The sequence below is a fragment of the Heloderma suspectum genome, chromosome 4 (genome assembly GCF_057233095.1).
Source record: "Heloderma suspectum isolate Gila_16-S chromosome 4, 16-S_ref, whole genome shotgun sequence".
NCBI classification, from domain to species: Eukaryota; Metazoa; Chordata; class Lepidosauria; order Squamata; family Helodermatidae; genus Heloderma; species Heloderma suspectum.
The window spans coordinates 185,884,296-185,911,516 of record NC_139461.1 but is presented as its reverse complement, the minus strand read 5'-3'; the positions used below and the strand labels follow the sequence as shown (position 1 = coordinate 185,911,516).

At 42.2% G+C, this 27,221-nt stretch overlaps 1 protein-coding gene across 4 annotated transcripts in view; it reads left to right on the top strand.

The window, feature by feature from the left end:
- The window catches only part of DENND1B (DENN domain containing 1B), a 295,461-nt gene that overhangs the window by 94,907 nt on the left and 173,333 nt on the right, over positions 1-27,221 (top strand). For all 4 annotated transcript variants that reach the window (XM_084851502.1, XM_084851503.1, XM_084851505.1 and 1 more), the window contains one exon: positions 11,783-11,832. In XM_084851502.1, coding sequence (XP_084707628.1) covers positions 11,783-11,832 — 50 coding nt within the window. The remainder of the gene's footprint in view (positions 1-11,782; positions 11,833-27,221) is intronic.

Here is a 27,221-nt window from a genome sequence, read left to right as displayed (position 1 = left end):
ATGAGAACTAAGTCAGAATTTAGTTTACTGAAACTGGTGTAGAGAGGCTCATAATAATAATAATAATAATAATAATAATAATAATAATAATAGAATGTTTATTATCTAAGAGAAAAAGGAATGACAAGGCAACTATAGAATTTTCAGTCCTAAAAGATAGTGCAAACCACATAATAATCTATTTATATGGCCTTTGATGGAATGGAAGTGATACTCCCCCAACTGTCTTTCAAATCCCCTTTCTCCCCTGGACTGTGCATTACCCAGGGAAGTCATGCACAAAGGAAGGGGGTGGATGGGTGGGACTGTCAAGACAAAAGTGGATACACAGTTAAAAATCTGTATCATCATCATCATCATCATCATCATCATCATTTTGTGGATTATAGACAACTATTTTAAAGAAGTAAACATTGTAATAATTACAAATTAAATTTACTACAACAGTGACACAGCATATACAAATTGAAATTTGGTAAAATTGCGGTCACTGCTAATTCAGTGTTCAGATAACATATTGAATTGTTTCCTTAATTCTTGATGCTAAATATCAGTGTCATACTCAATTATACTGCGGGTAACACTGTGCCATTGCTTTCCTCCTTGTATTATTCTATTTATTATCTTTAGAATTAATTGAGTTACCAGCTTGTTATCATTTAAGTTGGATATAAAGCACAGACCTGCAAATCTTCCATAGTAAACTTGACGTATCTGAAGGAACTTTGGTTACAAATGGTGTAAGCTACCCACCAGTGTATGGCATGTGTGAATTCTCATTCTCTCTCGCACACTCACTCCCTCGCCCAACAATACCTCCTGTCTTGTGTGATATTCAGACACCATCTTGATTTGAAGAACAGAGTTTTGTGGGACTTTAGTAAATAACATTTATTGTGGCATAGACTAGGTTATGGACTCTACTCCACTAAAGCTTAAGATGAAGTAACTGATGAAGTGGGGTCTAACCCACAATGGTGTGCGTCACAAAAATGCCTTGTCTTTAAACTGCCATAAGATTTTTTGTTGCAACAGACCACCCAGGTACCCCTCTAGAATCTACCAATTTGATATTTCCTTGTCACTTGATAATGGCTGTGTTTGGATGTCACAGTAACCCATGATGGGTTAATAAGCTATGCACAATAGCTTATTTTTGAAATAATCCATGATGCCCCGCCACACGGACGAGCTAATAACCTACTATAGGTATCTTATTAAGCTACTGCATGTAATTTGACCCCCCCCTCCCGGTCCTGCTACAGTCCTCCTGCCCAAGCTGTTTCACCTCTAAAGCTCTGGAAGTTTGCAGTTGGGAGGTACCTGATGCAACATCAAAACCCTGCGTGACTATTCACCAAAGAGGGAAAATCTGAAGTGCACCAAAAAGGGGGTGGTTGCTATAAAACCTTTGCAGGATTTGTGCACCAAAAAGGGTGTTTGCAGGATTGGGACAACACTTCATTCACAGTCTCCCCCAGTCAGGAGTCACCCAATTCACCATCAAAACCCTGCACAATTACCCCAGAGGAGGGCAAATTCCAGGTGCAACAAAAAAGGAGTAGCACAAATAAACCCTTGAGGGTTTGCAGGATCAGGTCAAAACCCTCAATTGCACATTTCCTGCCATAGCCACTGCTGGCATAGATGCCTTTATTATCATCAAAATCAACAACAATAAAGTGGAGTTGTGCATTACATCCCCCCTCCCAGACATTGCTGGCAGAGCCACTTCTGTTCGCTGTAGCACTTTAGCCCTAAAGCAAAATTGCGCAAAAGTCCCCCCTTAGCCATTGTTGGCATAAAGCTTTTATTCTCTCAAAATCGCTAAAGAGTTATAATAGTTGTGCATTTCACCCCCTCCCAGATATTTCTGGCAAAACCACTCCTGTTCGCTATAGCGCTTTAGCGAAATTTCACAAAAGCGAAATTTTGCCCCCCCTGCCATTTGACTTCTTCATGGAAAAGTTACCAGAGAAGGAAAAAGGGGATGGGAGCTATAACTCCCTGACAGTTTGTAGAATGGGGTGAAATTGCATAGGTGGGGTGCCCTCAGATGCTGTAGTGGATAATTGCTCAATTTTTCTTCTTCATGGAAAAGTGCACATAAGAGGAAAAAGGGGCTGGGAACTATAACTTCCTGACAGCTGGAATGTGGTGAAATTGCACAGGTGGGGTGCCTCATGGAGAGCCTTCAAATGTTGCAGTGCATAATTGCAGAACTGCGCTTCTTCATGGAAAAGGGAGCAGTTCTTCCCCATTCCTCTATTTCCCCCTATTTCCCAAGTTGCACAGTTTTAAAGTAGTGATCAGGGAAGTCTGTCATTGTGTAACCTTGCTGTGCAAGCCTGTCACTGTAGTAGGGGAAAGCTGTCATTTTGTAACTATAGTGTGGTATTAGGGAAGGCTGTGCTTGTTTGGCTGTGGCTGTCCCTGGGCTGCTTGTTAGGCCTCAGAAAGAGGGCTCTGGAGGCTGGAGCAGAGCAGCTGCAGTGGTTTTGGCTGCTCTTGCCAGTGGACTCTGTAGGTGACCAGAAAAAGCCACAATGAGCACCAGACGACACAATAACTCATGGTGGGTTAAATAACCCTTACTGCAGACCATGGGTTATCCGAGTGGGTTATTTCTGCCAAATAAGCCATCGTGGATTAAAAAATTCTTGACAGATGACACGATAACCAATGATGGGTTAAATAAGCCAGTGTGGCTTATTTAACCCATCATGAGTTATCGTGTCATCGAAACCCAGTCAAACTGTGTGCAGCTGGACAGCAATACCTTTAGTGCTAGTAACTAGCTGTCTTGGTCTCTGTCAGAGATATGCTCCTGTGTAGTCATACCTAACAGTGTAAAATAGAAAGAGGGCAAATCATGTTCATACTGAAGATAGTTCCTTGCTTAGCATAACCCAGTAAATGAGTATGTTTCCTCTTCTTCATGCCAGTCAGGCCTGATCTACATATGCAGCAAATGCCATGGGAATAAGGTAGTAGAATGGAATGTGCCACTTCAGACTGCAGGGGAACGATCCTCCTTTTTAATGCTTTTCTATAGAAATCTCTCTGTAAGTGGAAACCTTACACAGTAGGAAGCAGGCTTGGTAGAAACTCTCTCCATTCTGTGCTAATATTTTAGTTGCATGCATTTAAACACACACACACACACACACACACACACACACACTGGAGTATTTAAAAAATGGCACCGCAGTCCAGCTCAGTGAACCCAGCACCCAAGGTTGGAGTTGACTATTTTTGTACAGGATGTCTTTCCTTCTTATATTCCTGATTGATTGATTGATTGATTGATTGATTGCATTTCTATACTGCCCCATAGCTGAAGCACTCTGGGCAGTTCACAACAATCAAAACAATAAAATGCAGCATGGTAGAATACAATATAGGGCCGCCGTGGCTTAGTGGTTAAGACGCTGAACTGCAGACCGGAAGGTCGGCAGGACAGCAGTTCGAGACCCGAGTGCTGCGTGACGGAGTGACCTCCCGTCTTTAGTCCCAGCTCCTGCCAACCTAGCAGTTTGAAAGCAAGAAATTGCAAGTAGATAAATAGGTACCGCCTCGGCGGGAAAGGTAACAGCGTTCCGTGCACCTCGGTGTTCAGTCATGCCGGCCACATGACCACAGAAGCGTCTTCGGACAGCACTGGCTCTTCGGCTTAGAAATGGGGATGAGCACCGCACCCTAGAGTCGGACACGACTGGTTGGTGACACCTTTACCTTTTTAGAATACAATATAAAAGTGTAAAAGTTATCCAGACACCCCAAACCTATGCACATCATTCTTCTTTAAGGCAATTGTCTCAGTCATGTGAGGTTCCTGAGGGTCAGCTGAGAAACGTCTTTTCCTTCCTCTCAGCTGTTTCACAGCACCTCTTCTGCCTGTGTTGGTGAAACAGTTGAGGAGGTGAATAGATGTGTGCATACATCTGGAAAATTATCATACAAAGAGAATTACTTTCACTTTTAATTTCCTAATTCATTAGCATGTTAGGTTGAAGTCAGTTCAAATTGGGAACAGGAGGAAAGCTGGAAGAAAACTTTCTAAATAAGTTTTGTTCTTGAAATTAATTGTACCTCATAAATCAGTGCAGTCTTTGGGATACTTCTGTATTCTAGACGACTGTATTCTGGATTAATAAGATAATTATTTTCCCTCAGCAAAGGAATGTTGTTTCAGCTTTGTGCTTCAGAGGTTAATGCCATGCATCTTAGGACAAACAGAAATTCAAGAAAATACATCTTTCTTTGTAGCAGGGCAGCGTTCAGTTTTGTTTAACAGTAGTTAATTAAATTACAAACCCTTTAAACCATTTCTAACAAGCAAAGTGGTGACCAGCTGGTTCTTTAGGCGTAATTGTAAGAGTTCCTAGTTGCTTGCACTATATACTCTGAGAACATCCTGATCTGTCCATGATGTAGCCTAAAGACTATATCCACTAGGCATCTTTCTTGTATACAGATGTCAATATAGTATTTTTTTCATTACCACAGAATGAACACTTCAGTCCATCTCTATAGCAAGAGAGACAGCAATTCTTTACCAATATGTCAACTTGGTTTGTCTATCCGTCGAAGCATGTCTTAAGTGCAAATTTAATGGCTTTTTATTCTTCGTAGAACAATGATCTGTCACAGAAACTGTGTCAGTGCTGTGTAAATCAACTTTAAAATGCATAATAATGCTTTCTAAATATTATTATTTCTACGTCATGTAATGAATATTTTTAACCAATTGCACGCTAAGTGTTTAGAAGCCTCCTGGATAGCATCTTACTTTCGTTCATTTTAAAATCTGAATAACACCTGTAATTAAGGCAGAAAACTGAGCCCTGCAAGCTAGGTAGGCTTCCATCTATTGATCTGTGTAAACCTGGCTTACACTGTCAGGGGAGAAACAGTCAACTGCTGAGCTGCTTTGTCACTGACATAAGCTGAGAGGATTCCCCCCCCCCCCCATACTGTTTATACACCAGTCTATAGACCTGCTGGCTGGTTGAATTTTAAAGAGTGCCGAGGTTTAAAGACTTGTCCCCTGAGGGATGATCCTGCCAGTTGGGAAGCGAGCTGAGGCTGTGTTGTGCAGAAGTGTATGTGTGTGTGTGTGTGTGTGTGTGTGTACACACATGTGCTGATTGGGGATAGGGGGAGGGATGGATGGAAGGCAGCAGTGGGAAAATCTTGTAGTTTATCTGCCTCTTACAATGTTGCAGAAGGGACTGATACATTTATCTGTTACAGTGAAACAGCAATATCTGTATTTTCTCCTTCCATACATGCTCATTTTGGGTTGAGGTGCAGAAATATAGTTGAAATGTTATGAATTCCTGCAAATACGGTTCCCCAGTGATGCAATCTTTTGTGCTTTCTAATAGATATTGCTAAGAAATAACTAAGTATAGTTTTGAGGTGCTCTGTTAATGGGAAACTATATTTAGCACTGTGGAAGCCTATAAAACAGAACCATATTCTACTAGCCATAGTAGAATATGGCTAGTACAGAATTCTACAGAATTCTGTAGGTATACTGTACATATTCTACAGAACCATATTGTACTACTAAATTTTATATTCTATATAAAACAGAACCATATTCTACTAGCAGACACAATTGCAGAGTTCTCCAGTGTGATGGTCTAAACAATTTGTTTAGCTATTTAACACCAAACAATTTGTTTAGCTATTTGTTTGTTTTTTGAGGGGCTAGACATTAATTTTGTGTATCTGTATTTAGTTGCAGGTCTCTATATTTAACATTCCAAGGTGGTCTTAATTATCATCAATAAAAGGAGATAAGTAGCAGATGCTTCTGAAAACATAATATGCTATGCTACAAGACCCTGATTCAGTTGTAACACATGCTTCCTGATGGCAGTGGCTGGCAAATCAGGAGCCAGCCTCAGGAATGTGCACTCTGTCCTGTCTCCTTCATTCCCTGCAGTCATTTTACCTTCTTCCTCCCTGGCTTTAACTATGGTTTTCTGTTGTATGTGTATTAGCCAGTGTGATGTAGTGGCTAGAGTGTTGGACTGGGAGTTGGGAGATCTGGGTTCTAGTCCCCACTCAGCCATGGAGGCTCACTGGGTGACTTTGGGCCAGTCACAGACTCTCAGCCCAACCTACCTCACAGGGTTGTTGTTGTGAGGATAAAACGGAGGAGGAGGAGGAGGAGGACTATGTACGCCACCTTGGGTTCCTTAAGGAGGAAAAAAAGTAGGATATAAATGTAATAAATAAATAAATAAATAATATTAATACAAGCCATGATACCCTTGTAAACCAGAGACTGAAATCATAGGTACAAGTGGATTAGCAAAGCATGCTTGGCCTGGTTCACACGTAACAACAACACAGAGTATGGGTTGTCATTGAATTGTGGTTGCTGTTGAATTGTGTATAGTTGTTACCTGAGAACCCTGGACTATGGTTTAACTATGGGTTGGTAACCATGAACAACCCAGGAAGAGAAACCATGGTTTGTTATTAGATTGTGAACTCTGGGTTGCTCGTGGTTAATAACCCATAGTCCAGGGTTTGCACATAATGACAACCCACAATTCAATAACAACCCATATACAGCCTGTACTGTGGGTTGTTGTTAGTTGCGAACCAGGTCTATATGAGAACATGGTTTGCATTAACCATTATTTGTCTCAGTGCAGATGTAACATGAAATCATGCTTAAAGCCTAGAAAGGAAGAGAAGAATGGCTCCATGGGGGGCAAAGAAGCAGACCTTTTAGATGCTGACTCCTGGTTTGTAAACTATGGTTGGCAGGGAGCTAGCATTATGTCTGCTGCACTAAGCTAAGGACAGAGGCCTTTTCATAACCTTCCCAAACCAGGGGGCAGGGGAGGAAAATACACATTCCCAATCACAGTGGATTATGGTGTGTGACTAGCCAATTGAATCAGATGCAAATGACTGCAAGTTGCTCTTCAAACCAAGTCAAATGGGCTTTTGTGTTCCTAAGACGTCTATTAAGAAGTTATTCTGTTGGGATACAGAGTATGTATTTGAAATGATGACAACATCATGCTTACTAAAGTCTCTCTGTCTCTCTCTGTCTGTCTGTCTCTGTGTGTGTGTGTGTGTGTTTGTCTATATGTATATAATCTGGTCTATATGTATATAATCTATAAGAATTCCCTTGCGAAGGCAGGGTAAAAAGCTCAGTTCAGAGCTCAACAGCTGGACACACGGAGCTTCTGTGTGAGAGTAGTTTTCCTATATTGTTTATTAACAATATTTATATACTTCTTCTCATCTGAAACAAATCATGAAGTGGTTTTATTCAATATTTTATTTTATTCTTTTTATTCAATATGGGTGAACATTTATTCTATGTGTGCAGTTGGGATCCATATATGATGCTGTACCTGACACTGAAATGAATAGTAAAAGCCCTTGTCATGTGCATAAGCAGCTCCTAAATTGTGACTAATAGAATCATAGAATAGTAGGGTTGGAAGGGGCCTACAAGGCCATCGAGTCCAACCCCCTGCTCAATGCAGGAATCCAAGTCAGAGCATCCCTGACAGATGGCTGTCCAGCCTCGTCTTGAACGCCTCCAGTGTGGGAGAGCCCACTACCTCCCTAGGTCATTGGTTCCATTGTCCTATTGCTGTAACAGGACGTTTTTCCTGCTGTTTAGCCGGAATCTGGCTTCCTGTAACTTGAGTCCATTATTCCGTGTCCTGCACTCTGGGATGATTGAGAAGAGAGGACTTCCTTTCTGTGACAACCTTTCAAGTACTTGAAGAGTGCTATCATATCTCCCCTCAGTGTTCTCTTCTCAAGGCCAAACATGCCCAGTTCTTTCAGTCTCTCCTCATAGGGCTTTGTTTCCAGTCCCCTGATCATCTTTGTTGCCCTCCTCTGAACCCTCCAGTTTGTCTGCATCCTTCTTAAAGTGCGGTGCCCAGAACTGGACACAGTACTCCAGATGAGACCTAACCAGTGCTGAGTAGAGGGGAACTCGTACTTCCCAGGATTTGGAAGCTATGCTTCTATGAATGCAGCTCAAAAGAGCATTTGCCTTTTTTGCAGCCACATCACATTGTTGGGTCATATTCAGCTTGTGATTGACAACAATTCCAAGATCTTTCTCGCTTGTAGTGTTGTTGAGCCACGTATCCCCCATCTTGTAACTGTGCATTTGGTTTTTTTCCCTAGGTGCAGAACTTGGCATTTATCCCTATTAAATGTCATTCTGTTGTTTTCAGCCCAGCTCTCCAGTCTATCAAGATCACTTTGAATTTTGTTTCTGTCTTCCAAGGTATTAGCTATCCCGCCCCATTTTGTGTCATCTGCAAATTTGATCAGCATTCCCTGCACCTCCTCCTCCAAGTCATTAATAAAAATGTTGAAGAGCACTGGGCCCAGGACTGAGCCCTGCGGTACCCCACTCGTTACCTCTCTCCAGTTTGAGAAGGTCCCATTGATAAGCACTCTTTGAGTCCGATTCTGTAGCCAACTGTGGATCCACTTGATAGTTGTTTCATCTAGCCCACTCTGAGCTAGTTTGCTCATCAGGATATCATGGGTCACTTTGTCGAAAGCTTTGCTGAAGTCGAGGTATATGATGTCTACAGCATTCCCATGGTCCACAAGGGAGGTGACTTGATCAAAAAACGAGATCAGATTATTCTGGCAGGATTTGTTCTTGACAAATCCATGTTGGCTTCGAGTAATCACTGTATTGTTTTCAAGATGCTTCCAGATGGATTGCTTTATCATCTGCTCCAGAATTTTCCCAGGGATTGATGTCAGACTGACTGGTCTGTAGTTCCCAGGTTCCTCCTTTTTATCCTTTTTGAAGGTAGGGACAACATTAGCCCTCCTCCAGGCATCTGGCACGTCCCCTGTCCTCCATGATTTCTCAAAGAGAATAGACAGCGGTTCTGAGAGTTCTTCTTCCAGTTCCTTTATTACTCTAGGTTGCATTTCATCTGGCCCTGGAGATTTGAACTCATTCAAAGTAATTAGGTGTTCCTTGACCATATGCCTATCTATCTCAAGCTGCCATCCTGCCCCTTCAGCCTGTGCTTCGCCTTTGAGAACATAGACCCTGTTTTGGGAGAAGACTGAACCGAAGTAGGAATTGAGCACCTTTGCCTTTTCTTTGTCATCTGTTATCATTTTGCCATCCTTATTTAATAGCTGAACAACGATTTCTTTCCTCTGCCTTTTACTATGCACGTAGCTGAAGAAAGCCTTTTTGTTGTTTTTAGCATCCCTCGCTAACCTCAGCTTGTTCTCAGCTTTAGCCTTCCTGATGCCATCCCTGCAATTCTGTGCTACCTGCCTGTATGCTTCCTTTGTTACTTGGCCTTCTTTCCACTTCCTATATGTGTCCTTTTTTGTTTTCAGGTCATCTCTAAGCCACATTGGCCTCTTTTGTTGTCTTCCACCTTTTCTTCTTGTTGGAATTGTTTGTAATTGTGCCTTGAGAATTTCCTTTTTTAAAAGCTCCCATCCATCTTGGATTCCTTTTCTCATTAGCGTCGCTTGCCATGGGACCTTACTGATCATTGTTCTGAGTTTATTAAAATCAGGTTTCCTAAAATCCAGGGTACGCGTTTGACTACACTCGGCTTTGCTTCCCTTAGAACCAAGAACTCAAGTACAACATGGTCGCTTTCCCCCAGAGTTCCTGTAACTGCTACTTTATCCACTAAGTCATCTCTGTTGGTTAGGATCAAGTCAAGGATAGCTGATCCTCTAGTTCCTTCCTCCACTTTCTGTAATACATTTAGGGTGCAATCCTATGGCCACTAGTCAGCGGTTAGATGGTCATAGGATAGGTTGGTTTCGGGGAACTGACCTTAGAGTCCGTGCTTTGAGGTTGGTTCCTGGAGAACCGACCCCCACCCCCTCCCACGTCACCTTGTAGGCAGCAGAGTTCAGCTCCACACTCTGTGCTCTAAAGAGCAGTGTGGAGCGATGGAAATGGGGTGTTCTCAGGGGCGGGGAGGGGAGGTCGGAAATGCTGGAGTGACACATCCTATGTGTCATCCAGCTGCCACTTCCTGCACTCCAAGGTCCCGCAGCTAGACAGCCAAAAGTAGATGTCCAGCTGCGAAAGCCGGGCAGGGGGAGCAGGGAAGAGATCTGCTCCTCATCACTCCTCCTGCCCTGCACTGGATAGGCAGTCACCCCTGGGCTCGGAGGCGACCTGTTGATCCATATAGGATTGCTCCCTTATACTGCAATTCTATACCCACTTACTTGGAAGTAAATGGAAGTAGATGTGCACAGGATTGCACAGTTAAGGCAGTTAGTGCAGTCTAAAAATTCAGTAATGGACGGTGTATACAATCCGAAATTCAATAATGGATGGTGTGGTGTGTACTTGGTTTGATGATATTGGTAAGTGGCACTTGAGAATTGAGGACATAGGGATTGAAGTGAGAACACAACATGTCTATGGTGGTGAAAACTTCCATCCATGCTGGATCACATGGGAGTGCATATTGCCAAGCTTTACCGTAATACTGTTTTCCTTCAAGTCATGCAGGCAGCATGAAAACCATTCCTTTGGTGTAAGTGTAAAGTTGATACCTGAAATAAGCTGCATATCTGATGCCCTGTGGATCTGTGATTCCCTAACATAGCCACCTCCATTCTCAAAACCTACCTCTTCCGTGAAATGTAATTCACGGATCTCTGTCCTCAACTGCAGCCAAGTCTAGGGACAAGTTACAGCACTTGCTTCTATTCATCCCTTCCTACATGTTCTTCTCCATTCCCTTCTCTCTTTCTCTCTTTGTTTCTCCTCTCCGTCAAAATTTAGATTGTAAGTAACTCAGGGAAGGATACTGTCTTCTTTGTTATCTTACTCTGTACTGTGCAATGCATGTGGATGGTGCTATGGAAATAAACTAACCTTCTGTGTGAATCTCATATTCTGGAATAAAGGACAACCCTAAATAAAGGACAGCTGGGAACCATATTTCTCCTTCATTGTATTGGTGTTGACCACTTGGGGCAATAGTTGCTATTATTACTCTACTCATTTTTCAAGTCATCATGTATTTTTCAAAACCAACGCCAGCCATTTCTATATTAACACTTTTTATGTGCTGCTAAACACCATCTCAAATAGAAAACGGGAAAATAAGATTACAGTTTCTGAAAAATTATGGTAACATTATATTTATTTTCTTTTTAAATGACAGTGAATTGTGTTTGGGACTTTGTGCTACTGTCCTGAAGGGTTAACTGTACAATATCTGCTTTGTACCCAATGAAGAATTCCAGCTTTTTAAAACATTAGCTTATGAAACGTGTATAGAGTTGTTTAGCTCTCAGTAAATTCAGTTTGCTGCCAACTTGGTTCCCCTTTCTCTGCTTGCATTTTAATTGAAACAACATTTGTATTTTTGAGCCAGGATCTGTCAGAAGTCCCTGTGGCTAGTCTGTAGTACAAGTAGCAGCAGACGTGGCCTACCCATATGGTACTGTGCTTCTTGTAAAATCCATATGGCCTTGTTGAAGGGAATCCCAGCGGGGATGTGAAGGGTGTTAATACCCTTCAGGCCAGGCCTTTCCCTCCTGAGGTTTCTATGGCATTGTCTTTGCAATCTGCCAAAGCACAAACTTAATTCCTTTTTAATAATCAATTATTTCAGTCCGGGAACGTGCACTTTCTGCTTTTTTTCCAGCCAAATATTGTTTGATTTTGAATTTTAAAAGCAAACAGTATTATAGAAGTGCTAAAGTAATTTTAAACATATATCTAACATTCTTTCTTCTGCATTTACAGGAAGTACTCCAGAGCATACCTAAATTCTGCTTTCCTTTTGACATTGCAAGGTATGTCTTACAATAGCTTTTTAATATGCTAAGTTAAAACTAAACAGGCACGCACAAACACACACTATTTGTGCTGGAAAGTAAGCCCTGTTGATTTTTTATAGGGCTTTAGTGATGTGTAGGATCACTGTCTCAGAAACATTAAGAAACAAAGTGTTTTCTACACTGTAGACTTCAGTTTATAATCTTGTCAGTATACAAGATTATTCAAATATGTGTTTAGGCTTTTAATAGAAAACATAAATGCTTAGTATATATTTGCTATTAATATATTGACTATAAGAAGAGATTTCTTATAACTGCATTCTGTCTTTAACTTCCTTACATCTGAACTGGAGAGGCGTTGGCATAAAATAGATACAGCGTGTTTTGGTTTTATAGGCTTGTTCAGTACTTGACATAATATTTTGTCTTTAAAATCCTGTTGTAAATTTTCTTTTGAGATAGAATTACAGAATTATTTAAGAATTGTATACCCCGTTCTCCTCCAAAAACAGAGTCGCTCAAAGCAGCTAACAAAACATAAAAAGCATAAGAATATTATCATTAAAACACATGTACAGCAAGCTAAGAGCAACAAAAACACAAAGAACCCAGACTGCCGGACAATAAATAAAATTAAGAAAGTTTCAGTTTTATTTCTGCACATTCTACCAAGATTCTCTCCTACTTAAATATGGTTGAATTACAGTTGTAAAAAAACTCTGAACACACAATTAATCTGAGCAGGGGGCATTTGTTTCAGTGGTAATTCTGCAGAAGAACTTCCTAGTGGAATGCCTCTTGAGAATGTACAAGCCGGATATGTTCTGAGGGGTAGTTTTAAGAATATTGTATGGTTATAATGTTAAAATATCTCTACAGTGTTTAATCTCTACAGTAGGGTGGCAACTTTTAGTTACTCCACTAAACTGATCAATCAAAAAAGTATAATCCGATAAATTGGTAGCAGGTTTTTAGAGAAAATTGTTAATTACTTTTAATACAAGTACTTACAAAAACTGTGGGTCCCAGTGCCAGTGGAAGGAATGCCTCTTCTAAGATTGTGACTGCTGTGACGTGTACTCACTTATCTAAAAACAGAGTATTTTCCCCCCCGGCAGTTGTTTTATTCATAGGGAAATCTCTGCAGCTTTAGTTGATTAATCAATTAGGGCACAATCCTATTGAGATAGTTGGTATTCTCCAAAATCGGAGGCTACTAACTATCCAGTGTGGGGAGGATGGAGGAGATCCTCTCCTCCATGCCTTTCTGCCCTGTATTCGTGGCTAAACATGTGTTTTTGGGGAGGGGGCAGGGAAGGGGCCTGGAGACCAGATAGGAAACTGTCTAAAACAGCTTCTGTGATCTCCTCCTCTCCCCTCCCCTAGGAATGTTTCTGCCCTCTCCATGCTCTCTTTATGAGCACAGAGACAGTGGTGATGTGGAAAGCAGCGGTGGGGGGCGGGGAGAGAGGCAGGGAGCACAGTTTCTGGGCACTGAGGTTGGATGACCTCAATGAGGGAGGGAACCAAAAAATCCTATGGCTGTCTAGACAGTGTCTAGTGGCCATAGGATTACTGTCTTAATCACTTATATCTCATGTGATAATTCATCTAAGATTTCTTTAATCAGGTAACAGCCTTATTGTATAGTACAGCCCAGTGAATAAAATGTGTTACAATTTTTAAACCAAAAGCAGGGCATATAAGGAGGAGGAATAACTGCAATTATAGTGGTTTCTAATGGTGGCTGCACCACCCATTGAATTTCACTGCTAAGCACAAACCTGAACCTGAATTTCTCATTTTTAAACTCCGCATTTTGACTTCGTCTTCGTAGTCTTTATGCATCACACATACGGGCTCTGTGCCTGTGTGGAGCCTATTTCGGGAAACTTCTATAGATGAGGAAAACATTTTTGGTGAGAACCCTCTCCCACCATCCACTGCGCGTGTCTCATTGGGTTCCCTCCCGTCTTCTCAGTTCTCTTTTAACCGCTTTTCTGAAAGGACACCTCATTTGGAACTTTGTTTTATTAAAAAGCTCTCTGCTAGTGCTGAGGCAGTTTAGGTAGGTAGCATCTTTCCTTTCTTCTTTCTCTTCTCTGCAAAAAAAAAAAAAAAGGGAAAAGAAAAAGTACTTAGTGTTGTTTGTGGACTTCTTTATTTTTCGCAATCTTGGATCGCTGAGAGATGCGTATGGCTGTTAAGGCCCCCTTTCGTAAATGCATTCATTGCGGCAGCAAACTACCCCCCACTGATGGACATTCCTTGTGTTTGCTTTGCCTGGGGGAAGCTAATGTGGTGGAAACCTGCCGTCATTGTATGAATTTCACAAAGCAAACTAAGCGCCATCGTTCAGACCGCTTAAAGGGTTTGTTGTAGAAAAAGGCAGTGGAAGCTGTGGACTCTGCTTGAAAGACTGACAAATTGCAGCCTGCAGCTATGTCAGGGAAGTCACAGGCATCCTTATCTCCACTCCCTAAGTCCCCGGCTCTAACCACGGGCTGGATGGACCCCTCTACACGTGGCTGTTCTCTTGCTGTTTCTACAGCAAAGAAAATCGCAAAGAAGGCTAGGACACCTAAGGCTTCGACTGAAGTTAAGAAAAAGAAGAAGCCTAAAGCACGCAAAGTTGAGGCGGAGACTATTGTTCAACCGACTGAAATCCTGCCGCCCCCACCATTACTGGACTCTCCCATTGCGGAAGCTCCATCCATATTGACGGTGGTACCAAGATCCCCATCGGTATCATTGCATGAGTGATTTGTGACAGCATCGACCTCCGAAGGGGAAGTAAGGGACTTATCACCCCTGACTTCACCTTGGGGCTCTCCTCTATGTATGCAGCCACCTTCGTTATCAGTGCTGAGGAAACGTCTTACGCAGGATTTCTCCCCATATTCTTTTAGATCTGAAAGGTCTGACTTCCCCCATATTGACTGTTACGATAGGGACAGACATGACAGGTCACATTCACCTATATGGGAATATAGTAGACCATATGACTGGCACCATCCACCTTGAGTGCATTATACTTAAGATGACTGGTGTGATCCTAGAGGTTCTTTTCCAGAACGGACTCGTTATTTTTGGGCCATCTCTCTGCATTATTGCTGAGTGCCTGAGGCATCCTTATCAAGGCCACCACAGGAGGAGTCATTTCTTCCTCCTCCTCCGGTCCCTCCTTGATCTTCTTCCATGAGAATTCATTCTCCAGTGGGAAATAGAGAATCTTCAGTTCCTGTGAGACGTATGTCCCCAATTCCTCTCCAAATGGAGACCAGTACAGAAACGCATGAGGATGCAAAGTCTCTGCAGTCTGTAGAGGACTATCAGTATGATTCTTCAGTTCTAACAGCTCCTCCCTCAATATCTTTGCCAGACGATATGGTGAGTGCACAGGAAGGTGCATCTCCTTTAGAGGACCTTTTTCATTTTTCTGATCAAATTCTCCAGATGGTGCAATTATTGGAGATTGAGACCCAACAATCTACTGAGAGATTATAAGACCCAGTTTTTGATGTTGTTTATACTGAGTCATTGGTGCCAGTTTCTATTCCGTTTTTGCCTACTCCATTGCAGATGGTCAAAGATTCCTGGAAGGCTCCTTTTTCAGTGGCTCCCACTTGGAAGAAATTAGAATCTCTATATAAGGTGCAGGAGAAGGATGCAGGTTTTTTGTTTACGCATCCTCGTCCTAATTCAGTTATTGTGGAAACTTTGCAAAGTAAATCTCAGAAAATTCATGTCTCTCCGGCCCATAAAGAGGGAAGGTGTTTGGACCTGTTGGGCAGGTGAGTCTCCTGTTCTGTGGCTTTAGGGCTTAAGGTAGCCAAATACCAAGCCATGATGTTGCAATATCAACTTATTTTCTGGGAAAAAACTGGGTCCCTCTGTGACTACCTTCAGGAAGAACAGAGAGAGTTGGCAAGAATTTTTCAAGCAGAGGCGCTAAAGCTGTTGTGTAAACAAATCAACACTATACACCATCAAGCTGATTGCATTGCTAAGGCTATGGTTGGGGCCATAGTCTTTAGAAGACATGCCTGGCTTTGGTCAGCAGGATTAACTCCAGAAGTATGATCCTGGATAGAGGATCTTCCATTTGATGGGGAATGCCTCTTTAACGCTAAAACTGATGAGGCTATGGATGCCATACAGAAAGAAAAGCATACAGTAAAGAAGATGGGGATATCACAACCAATTCAATACACTCTGTATCAACACAGGAGATGGTATTGACAGCAGCCTTTTTACCAACAGCAGCAATATCAGGATTGACCTCCTCGATTTCAGCCCCAGACACAGAGACGTCAGCAGCAAACAACTTGTTTTCTCCCCTCTCGCCCTAAGGGGGACACCTCTTCTAAACAGAAGCTTTGACTTGGACTTATGTAACTCATCTCATCCTCATGCATCCAATGTTTGGTTCAATCCTCTCCCACTACCTACCTGCCTGGTTGACGATAGCCTCCGATGCATTGTCCTGTTCAGGTACCGTATAGAGTTCGAAATCCTCCCTCCTCTCGGTATTGTGAAGGTTACCACACCTTTGAAGGTCCTACAGAAGGAGACAGAAATCCTTCTTGGAAAGGGTGCTATTCAGAGGGTTCCATTCAGGACAACAGATGGGTTTTTCCCCCCCACTACTTCACAATACCAAAGAGAGATGGAGGACTTCGATCTATTTTGGATCTTCAAAATCTCAAATCTATTAATCGGCACCACAACATTTCGAATGACCATGTTAGCCACAATAATGCCTCTTCTGACTCAAGCCATCTGGTTTGCAGCAGTGGATCTCCAAGACGCATATTTCCATATTGCCATATGGAAAGATTACCAAAAATACGTCCATTTTGTTATCGGGAAGGAGATGTTCCAAGTCACAGTGCTACATTTCGGTTTGGCAATGGCTCCAAGGGTGTTTACCAAATGTGTTGCTGTAGTTTGTGCCTATCTCCACACCCTTGGGATAGAATTATATCCTTACCTGGACAATTGGTTAGTAGTGGTATTATCCAAGAACCTTCTTATTTGGGGTGTTTCCATGATCAGAAGTCTTCTGGTTTCCCTGGGTCTTTTACTGAATGAAGACAAGTCGCAACTCGAACCTACTCAGAGAATCCTGAGATTCTCTCCTGAGATTCCTGAGAATCCTGTTTATCGGGGCAGTTTTGGACTTTGTGACAGCAAGGGCTTATCTTCTGTCCGACAGGCTGCATACCCTTGTAAGCCTCCCCAAGAGACTTTTGTGAGATCATGTCACAACGGCATTCCATATTCAGAGGGTCCTCGGTCTGATGGCATCAACAGTGTATGTAGTCGCCTATGCGAGGCTTTGGATGAGATGCCTACAGGGCTGGTTTCTACGGGTGTTTGACCCAACCGACAGTGCCCATCAGGTCAGATTTACAATCCCAAGAATGGTGGTAGACAGTTTGGTGTGGTGGATGGGCCCGTTCAATCTGATGCAAGGAGTGCCTTTTTCGCTGCCGATACCAACACATGTGTTGATGACAGATGCCTCTCACTTGGGATGGGGCGCGCATTGCAGCCCTTTTCAGACTTGGGTTTGGTTTGATACTGAATGAGGTTTACACATCAATGCCTTAGAGTTACTGACTGTAAAGAAGGCACTTCAGTCGTTCGAGACACAACTCACGCACAGGCATGTTCAAGTCCTAACAGATAATATGCCAGTCCTCTGGCACCAGAAGAAGCAAGGTGGCACCCAATCGAGCACATTGGTGAAAATGACAGTAGACTTATTAGACTGGGCTCTTCCGAGCAACATCACCCTCACAGCCCTCTATATACCAGGCAGGGACAAGCTTTTAGCAGACTCTCTAAGCTGAATTCCTCAAGTATCCCACAAGTGGCAGTAGGTGAGATTGTTACTCAGGACCATCTTTTGCAAATGGGGCACATCAAGAGGAGGACTGGGAAAGGATTCACTGGTGGATGCCTTTCAACTTTAGTGGTCGGGGAGCCTGCTTTACTTGTCTCCACCATTCCCTCTGATACCGAGAGCTCTACAAAAGATCAGGAGGGACTGGGCGAACTGCATTCTGATAGCGCTGTGGTGGCCCTGGCAACTGTGGTTCACCATGCTGATCAAACAATCAAGAGGCCATTATTTCAGACTACTGTCGATACCATCATTACTGATAATGGACACCAGCTGCGACCATAATCCTGACTTGCACACACTCAAACTTCCGTCTTGGAGACTTCATCCACCGTAGCATCCCTTTCTGGGAAGGTGCACGAAAACTGAGCACAAGACTCTCTTATAAAAACAAATGGGAGGCATTTTCTAAATTTGTGGCTTTGAAGGGCATTGAAGAACATACTCTGCTCCCTTAGACATTATGCTTACCTTCCTGCATATGTTGTTCGAGAGAGGACTTAAGCTACTGTCACACAGTGCACCGATTCCGTTACTGCTGTCGATGCTGGAGTGAACAGTTCTCCTCAGTATGAGGTCAGTTAGTTGGTCCCAAGGAACTGAGGAAACAGGTGGGAACCCGATGAGACATGCATGGTGGCAGAGGGTTCCCACCAAAAGTGTTTTCCTCACTATAGAAGTTTCCCAAACAAGGTTCCGCGTAGGTGCAGAGCCCATATATGTGAATGCACAGATGACCACTTGAAGAACTACAGTTACAGGCAAGCAACTTGCATTTATCTTCCTGGCCCCTGCGTGTGCCATATGCACGCTGGTTGTTTACATGATTGCCCACGCTACAGTGCAGGTTGGTGTGTTGTGCAAACCTGGCACATGATGGGGCTGACTTATGCCATGTGCCGGGTTTGCATGACATGCCAACCTGTGCTGCAGCATGGGTAATTATGTAAACAACCAGCATGCACATGGCAGGAGCGGGAGGAGAAGCCTGCTATCGTGCGAACCCGACCTCTGTGAGCTGCAGTACACTGGTCCACCCCATGGGCAATATCTATACTGCTGCAGCACACCTGCTGTTTCTGTTGCAGCAGCAAGTCTCACCGCTAGTGCTACAGGAAGCTAATGCTTCCCACAGCGACCCCAGAGAGCAGCAGAAACAATCATTACCAGAATGGAACTTGTCGGTTCTGCGAGCTCTGCTGACCTGCCCAGTTCCGGAAATGTGTTTTGGCTCATTTCCATTTACTTAAGGATCTGCTAGCTTCCCATTGCACTAGCAGAGGGTCCTGCTAGAATGTGGGCAGCCCCCACATGTTGTAGCCCCAGTTGAATTTTGGGTGGATTCATATGACTGATTTATTGCAGCATAACTAAACATTTTCTGTTCATTCATGTTATACAGTTTTGGATATTCTGCGAATGATTCCAGATGTGTACAGGTGGTAGACCAGTTTGTGTTATGAAGTCTTTGTGTTTCAAAGGCTTCCAAATACTGGTTGTTCTCTGACTTGAACACATTGGACTGATTTAATTTCCATTAAAATCCAGATAGCTTAGCTATGGTTAAAAGTAACCAAGGTTTAATGCAATGTCAAGGGAGGAAGGGTTGAGAAAATTCAAGTGTGAGAAGAGAGGAGCAGGGGGAGGGAGTGCCTAATTCTGTGGTCTGTTCATTATCTATTATCCATGGTTAAGTGTCATGAGGTTCCTTCGCTACTGGAGAATTCATATACAGCTTCTGAGAAAAGATGGTTGAATATATCAAACTATGCTGGAAAGTCAGGTGATGTGAATTGAAGAATGGAGAAATTTAAATGGGCAAAAAAGTAAGTATGAGTGAGAATGAGACAAAAACAGATAATGACAATTTCTTACCTTTAATACTTCACAGATTTATTGTGGCATCATAATATTCCTGGACTAGAGCCCACTCTTAGAATGACACTTCATGCATCTGATGAAGTGGGCTCTAGGCCATTAAAGTTTATGGCACAATACATTTGTGGTGCCACAAGACTTTGGTCCAGCTGAGATGTAATAGGAAACCATGGTTTTCTTCTATGTGAATGAGCTGCAGAGAGCCACGGGCTGATGTGCTCTCCATCTCCTGCCCTCATTTACACCTGCAAAGAAAAGATCTGAAGCTTTCACTTCTGATTTTTACCAACCACAGATCTCCATTATGTTCAACCTTGAGGAACTGAATAGCTAAGGTTATTGAGGAAGAGCCAGAAACAAACTTTGAGTTCTGATTCTGTCTTGTTCTAAAAAGATACGTTAACACACCACAGTTCTGTGAATTCCTTTGTCACAGAGAACTGTGGTAGGTTTAATACCAAAAGCAGATGCTTTTGTTCTCATCCTCTGGTGCACAAAAGAGGGAAGTGGTACTGTGTGAGCTTCAGGTTTTCCACAACTTAGGGCTCAATCCTATGGGGATAGGTGGCCGCCTCCGAACTCAGAGGCAACCGCCGATCCAATGCAGGACAGGAGAAGCATGGAGGGGTTCATTCCCTCCATGCTTCTCCTGCCCTGCATTTGCAGCTAGACATCCGATTTTGCCGGTCTAGCTGCGGGAGGGTGGAGTGGAGGAGGAGGCTGACACATAGGATGTGTCGTACTGGCATTTCCACCTTCCCCACCCCAGAATGCCCCTGGAACACCCCATTTTGGCTGCTCTGTGCTCCTCTTTGGAGCGTGGAGCTGTTCTGTGCTGCCTGCAAAGTGCGGGCTCTGAGATCGTTTCCTGGAAAACCAGATATCCTATGGCCGTCTAGCTGCTGACTAGTGGCCATAGGATTGCTCTCTTATTGACGCAGTGGGAAACCCTGGTTTCTTGTTATGTTTAAATCAGGGCTGTTTGTTGTTTTTGCTGAAAATCACTGACACGGCTACCCACTGGAATTTATCTCAAAATGGATTAGAACTGATTTGAGATGCTGACAAATCTACAAATCTGCTTGATGTATATGTTATACATCCTAGCCTACAGCCTAGCCCTAAGCATGGTTACTGAATTCAGTGGGGCTTACTTAAAAGTTAAGTGGGCATAGAATGTAACTTTAGTATTTAGTCAGAAAATAATGTTGTTAAAGCATTAAAAACAGTGCAGTGTTTTTCTTCATGCCACCAAATTTAAAACTGGTAATGGCGGTAGACCAAAAGAAAATTAGAAACCGTGAAAGCACATGAGGCTCTCTTACTGCCATCCAGTGGTTAGGAATTAATTAAATACCAATATGATTATTTGAACTGATAAATTAAGAAAACGAAAAACAATCTTGTTGCAGGCATTTATATGAGAATTAACTCATAGTAACGTTTTTAGAGAAATGCAGCTACATATTAGCATAGGTATAAGCAAGTACAGGCAGTATCTATGTTGGTATATAACGTCATAATTATTTCCATTGAAACATTGCACACTGAAAATTCATTTTTATGCTACAAAACAGTTGCTGCATCATTTTCTATTACAAGCCAAGAAGTACTGGATATTCTAAATTGCACATCATGCATATATGGTGCACTGTGTTGTTAAAACTATAAAATTTGCCGTATCTAAACAGGCAATTTATTCCAAAGCCTGTTTAAACTGAGTGGAAATGTCTACTGAATAGTGGAAGCTGCATTAACTGCAATATCGGATAGCATTTCAACTTGTAGGTACAGAGCATTAGGTTTGTTAAAGTGGCATTATGAAGATGGTCAAAATTATAAAGAAATTCTGATTTTTAAAGAAATTAATAGATTTGATGAGGTAAGAAAGAAAAGGCTGTAGAAAGGCTGTTGTTTTTTCCTTTTTTGCTTTCATTACAGTGACTACTACGAATGTGATGTTACTGTTTCATCTACAATGAATTACTAATTCACTGGACATGCAGCATATTAAAGACAATTTACATGAATGAGTTATACTGCGAGCTTTGGTGGCTTTGAGGAACAATGTCAACTTCTCTGAGAATTTGGGATCATATCTCCATGCTTTTTATAGTCTCCCTGAGACCTAGGAACTTGAGATTGTGAGGGGATCCTCTAAATAATGAAAGTTCAAATGAGTCTGATCTAAAAGTCCGCAGTGTCTTTTGCCTATTTCTAATCTACAACATATTTTTATTTGCATGCTACATAGCTCAGGAAATTGGTGTATGAATAATATGTATGAATAATAAATATGTTACAGGGAATATTAACATTAATGCTTAAAATCCCAGATTAGTTTTGTGAATATACGGAAATAGATGGTCTATATTAATTAGATGTCACATTTAAGTGACTGTCTACATTCACCAAATTTTAGACATTCATTCTGACATACATTGTTTTCATTCACGTGGCCATGAAGGCAGCAAAAAAGGAATATTATGCTGCCTCCATCACGTCTGCAGAGTGCTGTCCCAGTAGACTGTTCCAAGTGGTCCGGAGCCTGGTCGGTCCTGTGGCTCCGGAATCACTGGAGCATTCTAAGGCCTCCTGTGAGGCCTTGGCAAGGCACTTTGCAGATAAAATTGATCAGATTAGGTGTGTTACTCTGCACACTGTGGATACAGTTAGTGAGCAAGAGGCGGCCTGTGGCAAACCGGTTTTGTGGGATCGGTTCCAGCTTCTTCCTCCTGATGAAGTGGACAAGGTGCTTTCATCTGTACGGCTGACCACCTGCTTACTTGATCCTTGCCCATCTTGGCTCATTATGGGCTGCAGAGAGAGACTGGGTGAGGGGATCAGGGCGGTGGTGAACGCCTCCCTTGAGGAGGGAGTGATGCCATCAGCCCTCAAGGAGGCAGTGATAAGACCGCTCTTAAAGAAGCCCTCCTTGGATCCTCAAGTTCTGAACAACTTTCGCCCAGTCTAAAATCTGCCATTTTGGGGCAAGGTGATTGAGCGGGTGGTGGCGGTGCAGTTGAAGGCACACTTGGAAGAAACTGATTATCTAGACCCATTTCAGTCGGGCTTCAGACTTGGGCATGGGACAGAAATGGCCTTGGTTGCCTTGGTAGATGATATGAGGAGGGCTCTGGACAGGGGTGAATGCTCTTTCCTTGTTCTCCTTGACCTCTCAGCAGCTTTTGATACCGTTGACCACGGTATCCTCCTGGACTGCCTGGAGGGGTTGGGCATTGGAGACACCGTATTGCGGTGGTTCCGGTCCTTCCTCTCCGGCAGGTACCAGAGGGTAGCACTGGGAGAGGAGGTTTCGGACCCGTGGCCACTTACTTGTGGGGTGCCACAGGGTTCCATCCTCTCCCTGATGCTATTTAACATCTATGTGAAGCCGCTGGGGGCTATCATCAGGAGGTTTGGGGTGCAGTGTCATCAATATGCGGATGACACGCAGCTCTACCTCTCATTCAAATCTTCACCAAGGTTGTCCGTAGAATCCCTGTCCAAATGTCTGGAGACAGTGAGTGGCTGGATGGGGAGGAATAAGCTGAAGCTGAACCCTGACAAGACCGAGGTACTTTTGGTGGGAGACAAGAGGAGGCTAGGGGATGTTGACCTGGTGTTGAATGGGGTACGGCTACCCTTGAAAGACCAGGACCGCAGCCTGGGGGTCATTTTGGACTCCCAGCTGTCCATGGAGGCTCAGGTGTCAGCTGTGAGCTGGACAGCGCTGTATCAACTCCATCTGATACGGCGGCTGCGCCCCTTCCTTCCCGACCATCTGCTCCCATCGGTGGTACATGCCCTGGTCTCCTCTCGTTTAGACCACTGTAATGCGCTCTACGTGGGGTTACCCTTGAAGACGGTTCGGAAGCTGCAGCTGGTACAGAACATGGCGGCTCGCCTGATTAAAGGCAGCCGCCGGCGAGATCACATCACTCCAGTGCTGAAGAAGTTGCACTGGTTACCAGTTGTTTTCCGGGCCAAATTCAAGGTGTTGGTTTTGACCTTTAAAATCCTATATGGTTCCAGCCCAGCCTATCTTAAGGAGCGCCTCCAGCATTACATAGCCATAAGAAGGGAAAAGGTGGTATATAAATGTAATAATAAATAAATGATAAAAATGGGTTTAAAAATTTGGATGGAACTCATTTTATTGTGTTTGCTCTTAGTAATGTTGCATATGTCGGCATTGATTTGTGGAGAAAAATAGTTTCCACCCAAAAATGAGCAGTGAGAAGATAAACTAGCATCTTATCCATATCGTATACAGACATTTAAGGCAGCTTTCCCCAGCCTGGTGCCCTCCAGATGTTTTGGGTATCTATCAGAATCCTGTTCATTTGCCATGCTGACTGGGGCTGATGGGAGTTGAAGTTCAAAACTTCTGGAGGGCACCAGATTGAGAAAAACTGATTTAATGTATGCAACAAATATTTGTTCCTTTCAGTAGAAAAATAAAAATGAACTCTGCAAATAAAAGCTCAGTGGCGTTACCACATGCTATGGTGCCACTGTACTTTTCTATCAAAGTATAATGGCATTAAAATATAATCATAATAACAGAACTGGATCATGTGATACATCTAGTTGAGCATTATGCCTCCATCAGTAGCAGATGTTTCTTGGGAATCTTATAAGTAAGGAAGGAGGTGGCTAACCCTGTTGTTCGTCAACAGAATCCTGCATTCAGAGATATACTGTGTTTTGAACATAAAGGTTTCATGTAGCAGTCACTTTGAAAAGTCTTTCATAACCTATTGTATTTTTTAAGGTTCAAAATTTATCTAAGCTATTGGTTAGTGAATTTCGTAATTTAATTCATTATATGAAAAAATACTTTTTTGTATATTCCAAATCAATTGCCAGTTTCCTTGTTTTACATATAGCACTATTTTTTGTGTGAGAAAAGTGTGTTTCTATTTACTTTCTCCACTCCATTGCTAACTTTATAAACTTCTATCTTGCTCATCCCTTAAACTATACAAACATTAACTAAACTACTGATTTTCTATGCACTGCATGATAAAGTTATATTGTATGGCAACATGCTAAACACAACATAATAAAGCATCAGTATGTGGGGTGGATAAGCAACTCATAACTTTTGTTAAAGAACTTTCTGTCATATGAATGACTCTACATTCCTTAACGATTACGTGGACTCATATAAATCTACAGGAAAATTCATTCTTCCTCCAAGGGCAAACCACTTATATTCGATGCTGATAATGTGAGTTTTCATACCTAAAGAGAAGTAATTCTTAATCTGCCCTCAAAGAAAGCTTTACATTATGCCTTGATAATGAATGCAGCAATATAAATACTCCCTATCTATTTCAGTGGAAGAAGAACATTCCCTGTTGTTTAAATTTAAAACTTTATCCATATAATATATTACAGTGACCCTGAAAGAGACCTTTGCAATCTGTAAGATTGATTGATGTTTATATATGTTCTTCAACATTCAGTGATTTATTATTTCTACCAAGATCATATAAAAACACACATTGCATATAAAGAAAGAAAAAAGGGAAGGAGTATGAGCTGGAATATGAGGAGGAGGAGGAAGAGAAGGAGGAAAAGGAGAATTATCCTCTGGTTCATTCAGTCAAGATACGGAGACAATTTTTGATGAACAATTTTGAGTTTGCAATATTATAATATCACAAATAACATCATTTAATTAGTATTTCATTAAATTTGCACTCCAGTTTGAAGACCAGTGGCATGGCAAACAGTTTTTATTCTACAAAGCTAAGAAGATTTTAAAACCCATTTTCCTTATTTATTTTTTTCTCTTTGGAGTGAACTGCCTGTTTTTCACTATCGGTTGTGTTTACATCTTTGGTAGGTGGAGTCTGGATTTATTAGTCATCCTACAAGGAGTGTAATCACCACTGTAAGGCCTGTTTCTAAATATAAATAGAAGCATTTCTACATTCTTCATCACCCATCGTTAAGGGGAGACAGGATAAAGGTGTACAAAATTATGCATGGTGTGGAGAAAGTTGATAGGGAGACATTTTTCTCCCTCTCTCATGTTAGAACCCAAAGGGGTCATCCCATGAAGCTGATTCAGGAGAGATAAAAGGAAGTACGCCTTCACACAGTGCATAGTTAAACTATGGAATTCACTACCACAAGATGTAGTGATGGCCATTTGGATGGCTTTAAAAGGGGATGAGACAAATTCATGAAGGATAGGGCTATTAATAGCTACTAGTCCTGATGGCTATCTGTTACCTCCATTATCAGAGGAAATATTCTGGGGAACATGAGTGGGAGTGTATTATTGCACTCATGTCCTACTTGTGGGTTTCCCACAGGCAGCTGGTTGGCCACTATATGAACAGAATGCTGGACTAGATGGACCTTTGGTTCTTAAGCAATGTTATTATATCAATACTATTAGTGGCATAATTTGTTCTAAATAAAGCCATGTTGTCTAGAAATAATCTCATATTATTTCAAATGAAAGTATCTCTGAGTCCTCCCCCCACCTTTTAAAGAAAACAGAAGATATACTACATTTGGTTTTCTCAGGTATTATGCAGTCCAGTTCACATGTTTCACCCTTAATGAGTAACAACATATAAGCCCCACCCCTTTTAACAGAGTGCATTTCTGAGGGTTTCCTCTCACTTGATGACCCTAAAGTCATAAGGCTGGAGAGGCTTGACATTTCCTTGAACCTCTTTGGCAAGGAAGGGGGAATAATTGGACCCAGCTCTTTCTTTCTCTTTATTATTTCTGGTGTGGTTAATCTTCCTAAAGGTAGCAGGGAACACTGTTATATCAGATATGACAAAGGGAGGACAGAGCCCAGTCAGAAGCACTTCCTTTATCCTGGTAAGAAGCTGTTCCTGCTGAGGGAGAGGATGTAATGGGTGGGCGTCTCTCCTCCCCAGGACTGCAAGGAAATGTGAGTGGAGACAGCTGGTTGGAGGAAGCTGTCAAAATACCAAACAGTCAGAAGAGTGATGGCTTACTTCTAGTCACTCATTAATAGTAAAGTATAGTAAATTAACCAGTCCTGAGACATGGCCAGTTCTCCATGAGTTCTCAAAAGTAATGGCAAGGTATATCTCAATGCAATAACTACCTCGATTAGATCTTGGGGTGCATTTCCTCAGGGTTTGCTGACTGGAATTCACTCAGACTGTTCATTTGTTCTTAGAAGAATATCATTGTGTGGTTCCAGATTTAGTAATACTTAAGAGTATACCCATTGAAATCAATGGGACTTAAGGCAGTCGTGACTGACTTAAGGCCATTGATTTCAGTGGGCTTACTGTTAAGTATAATTAAATCTGGAACCCACCCATTGTTATCCTCACTTAATGTCACTTCCTCCCTCCCACTACAATTTTTCCAGTGTTGTTAATAGTCCAATCAGTTTATTACAGACCCAGTATATCCTTTGCCTTCCTCTCGCTTATAACATATAAAATCCCTTCTTGTTCTTTTGAACATAGCTGCAGGTAATCTTGTTACTTTGCTTTATTTTTTCTCAGACATCTGACTCCATTGGTAATTTGATGTCCATGGGGGTAAAGACAGTGCCATATTATCTCTTTAAGTGTTCATGACTGCTTGTCTAGAACATTTG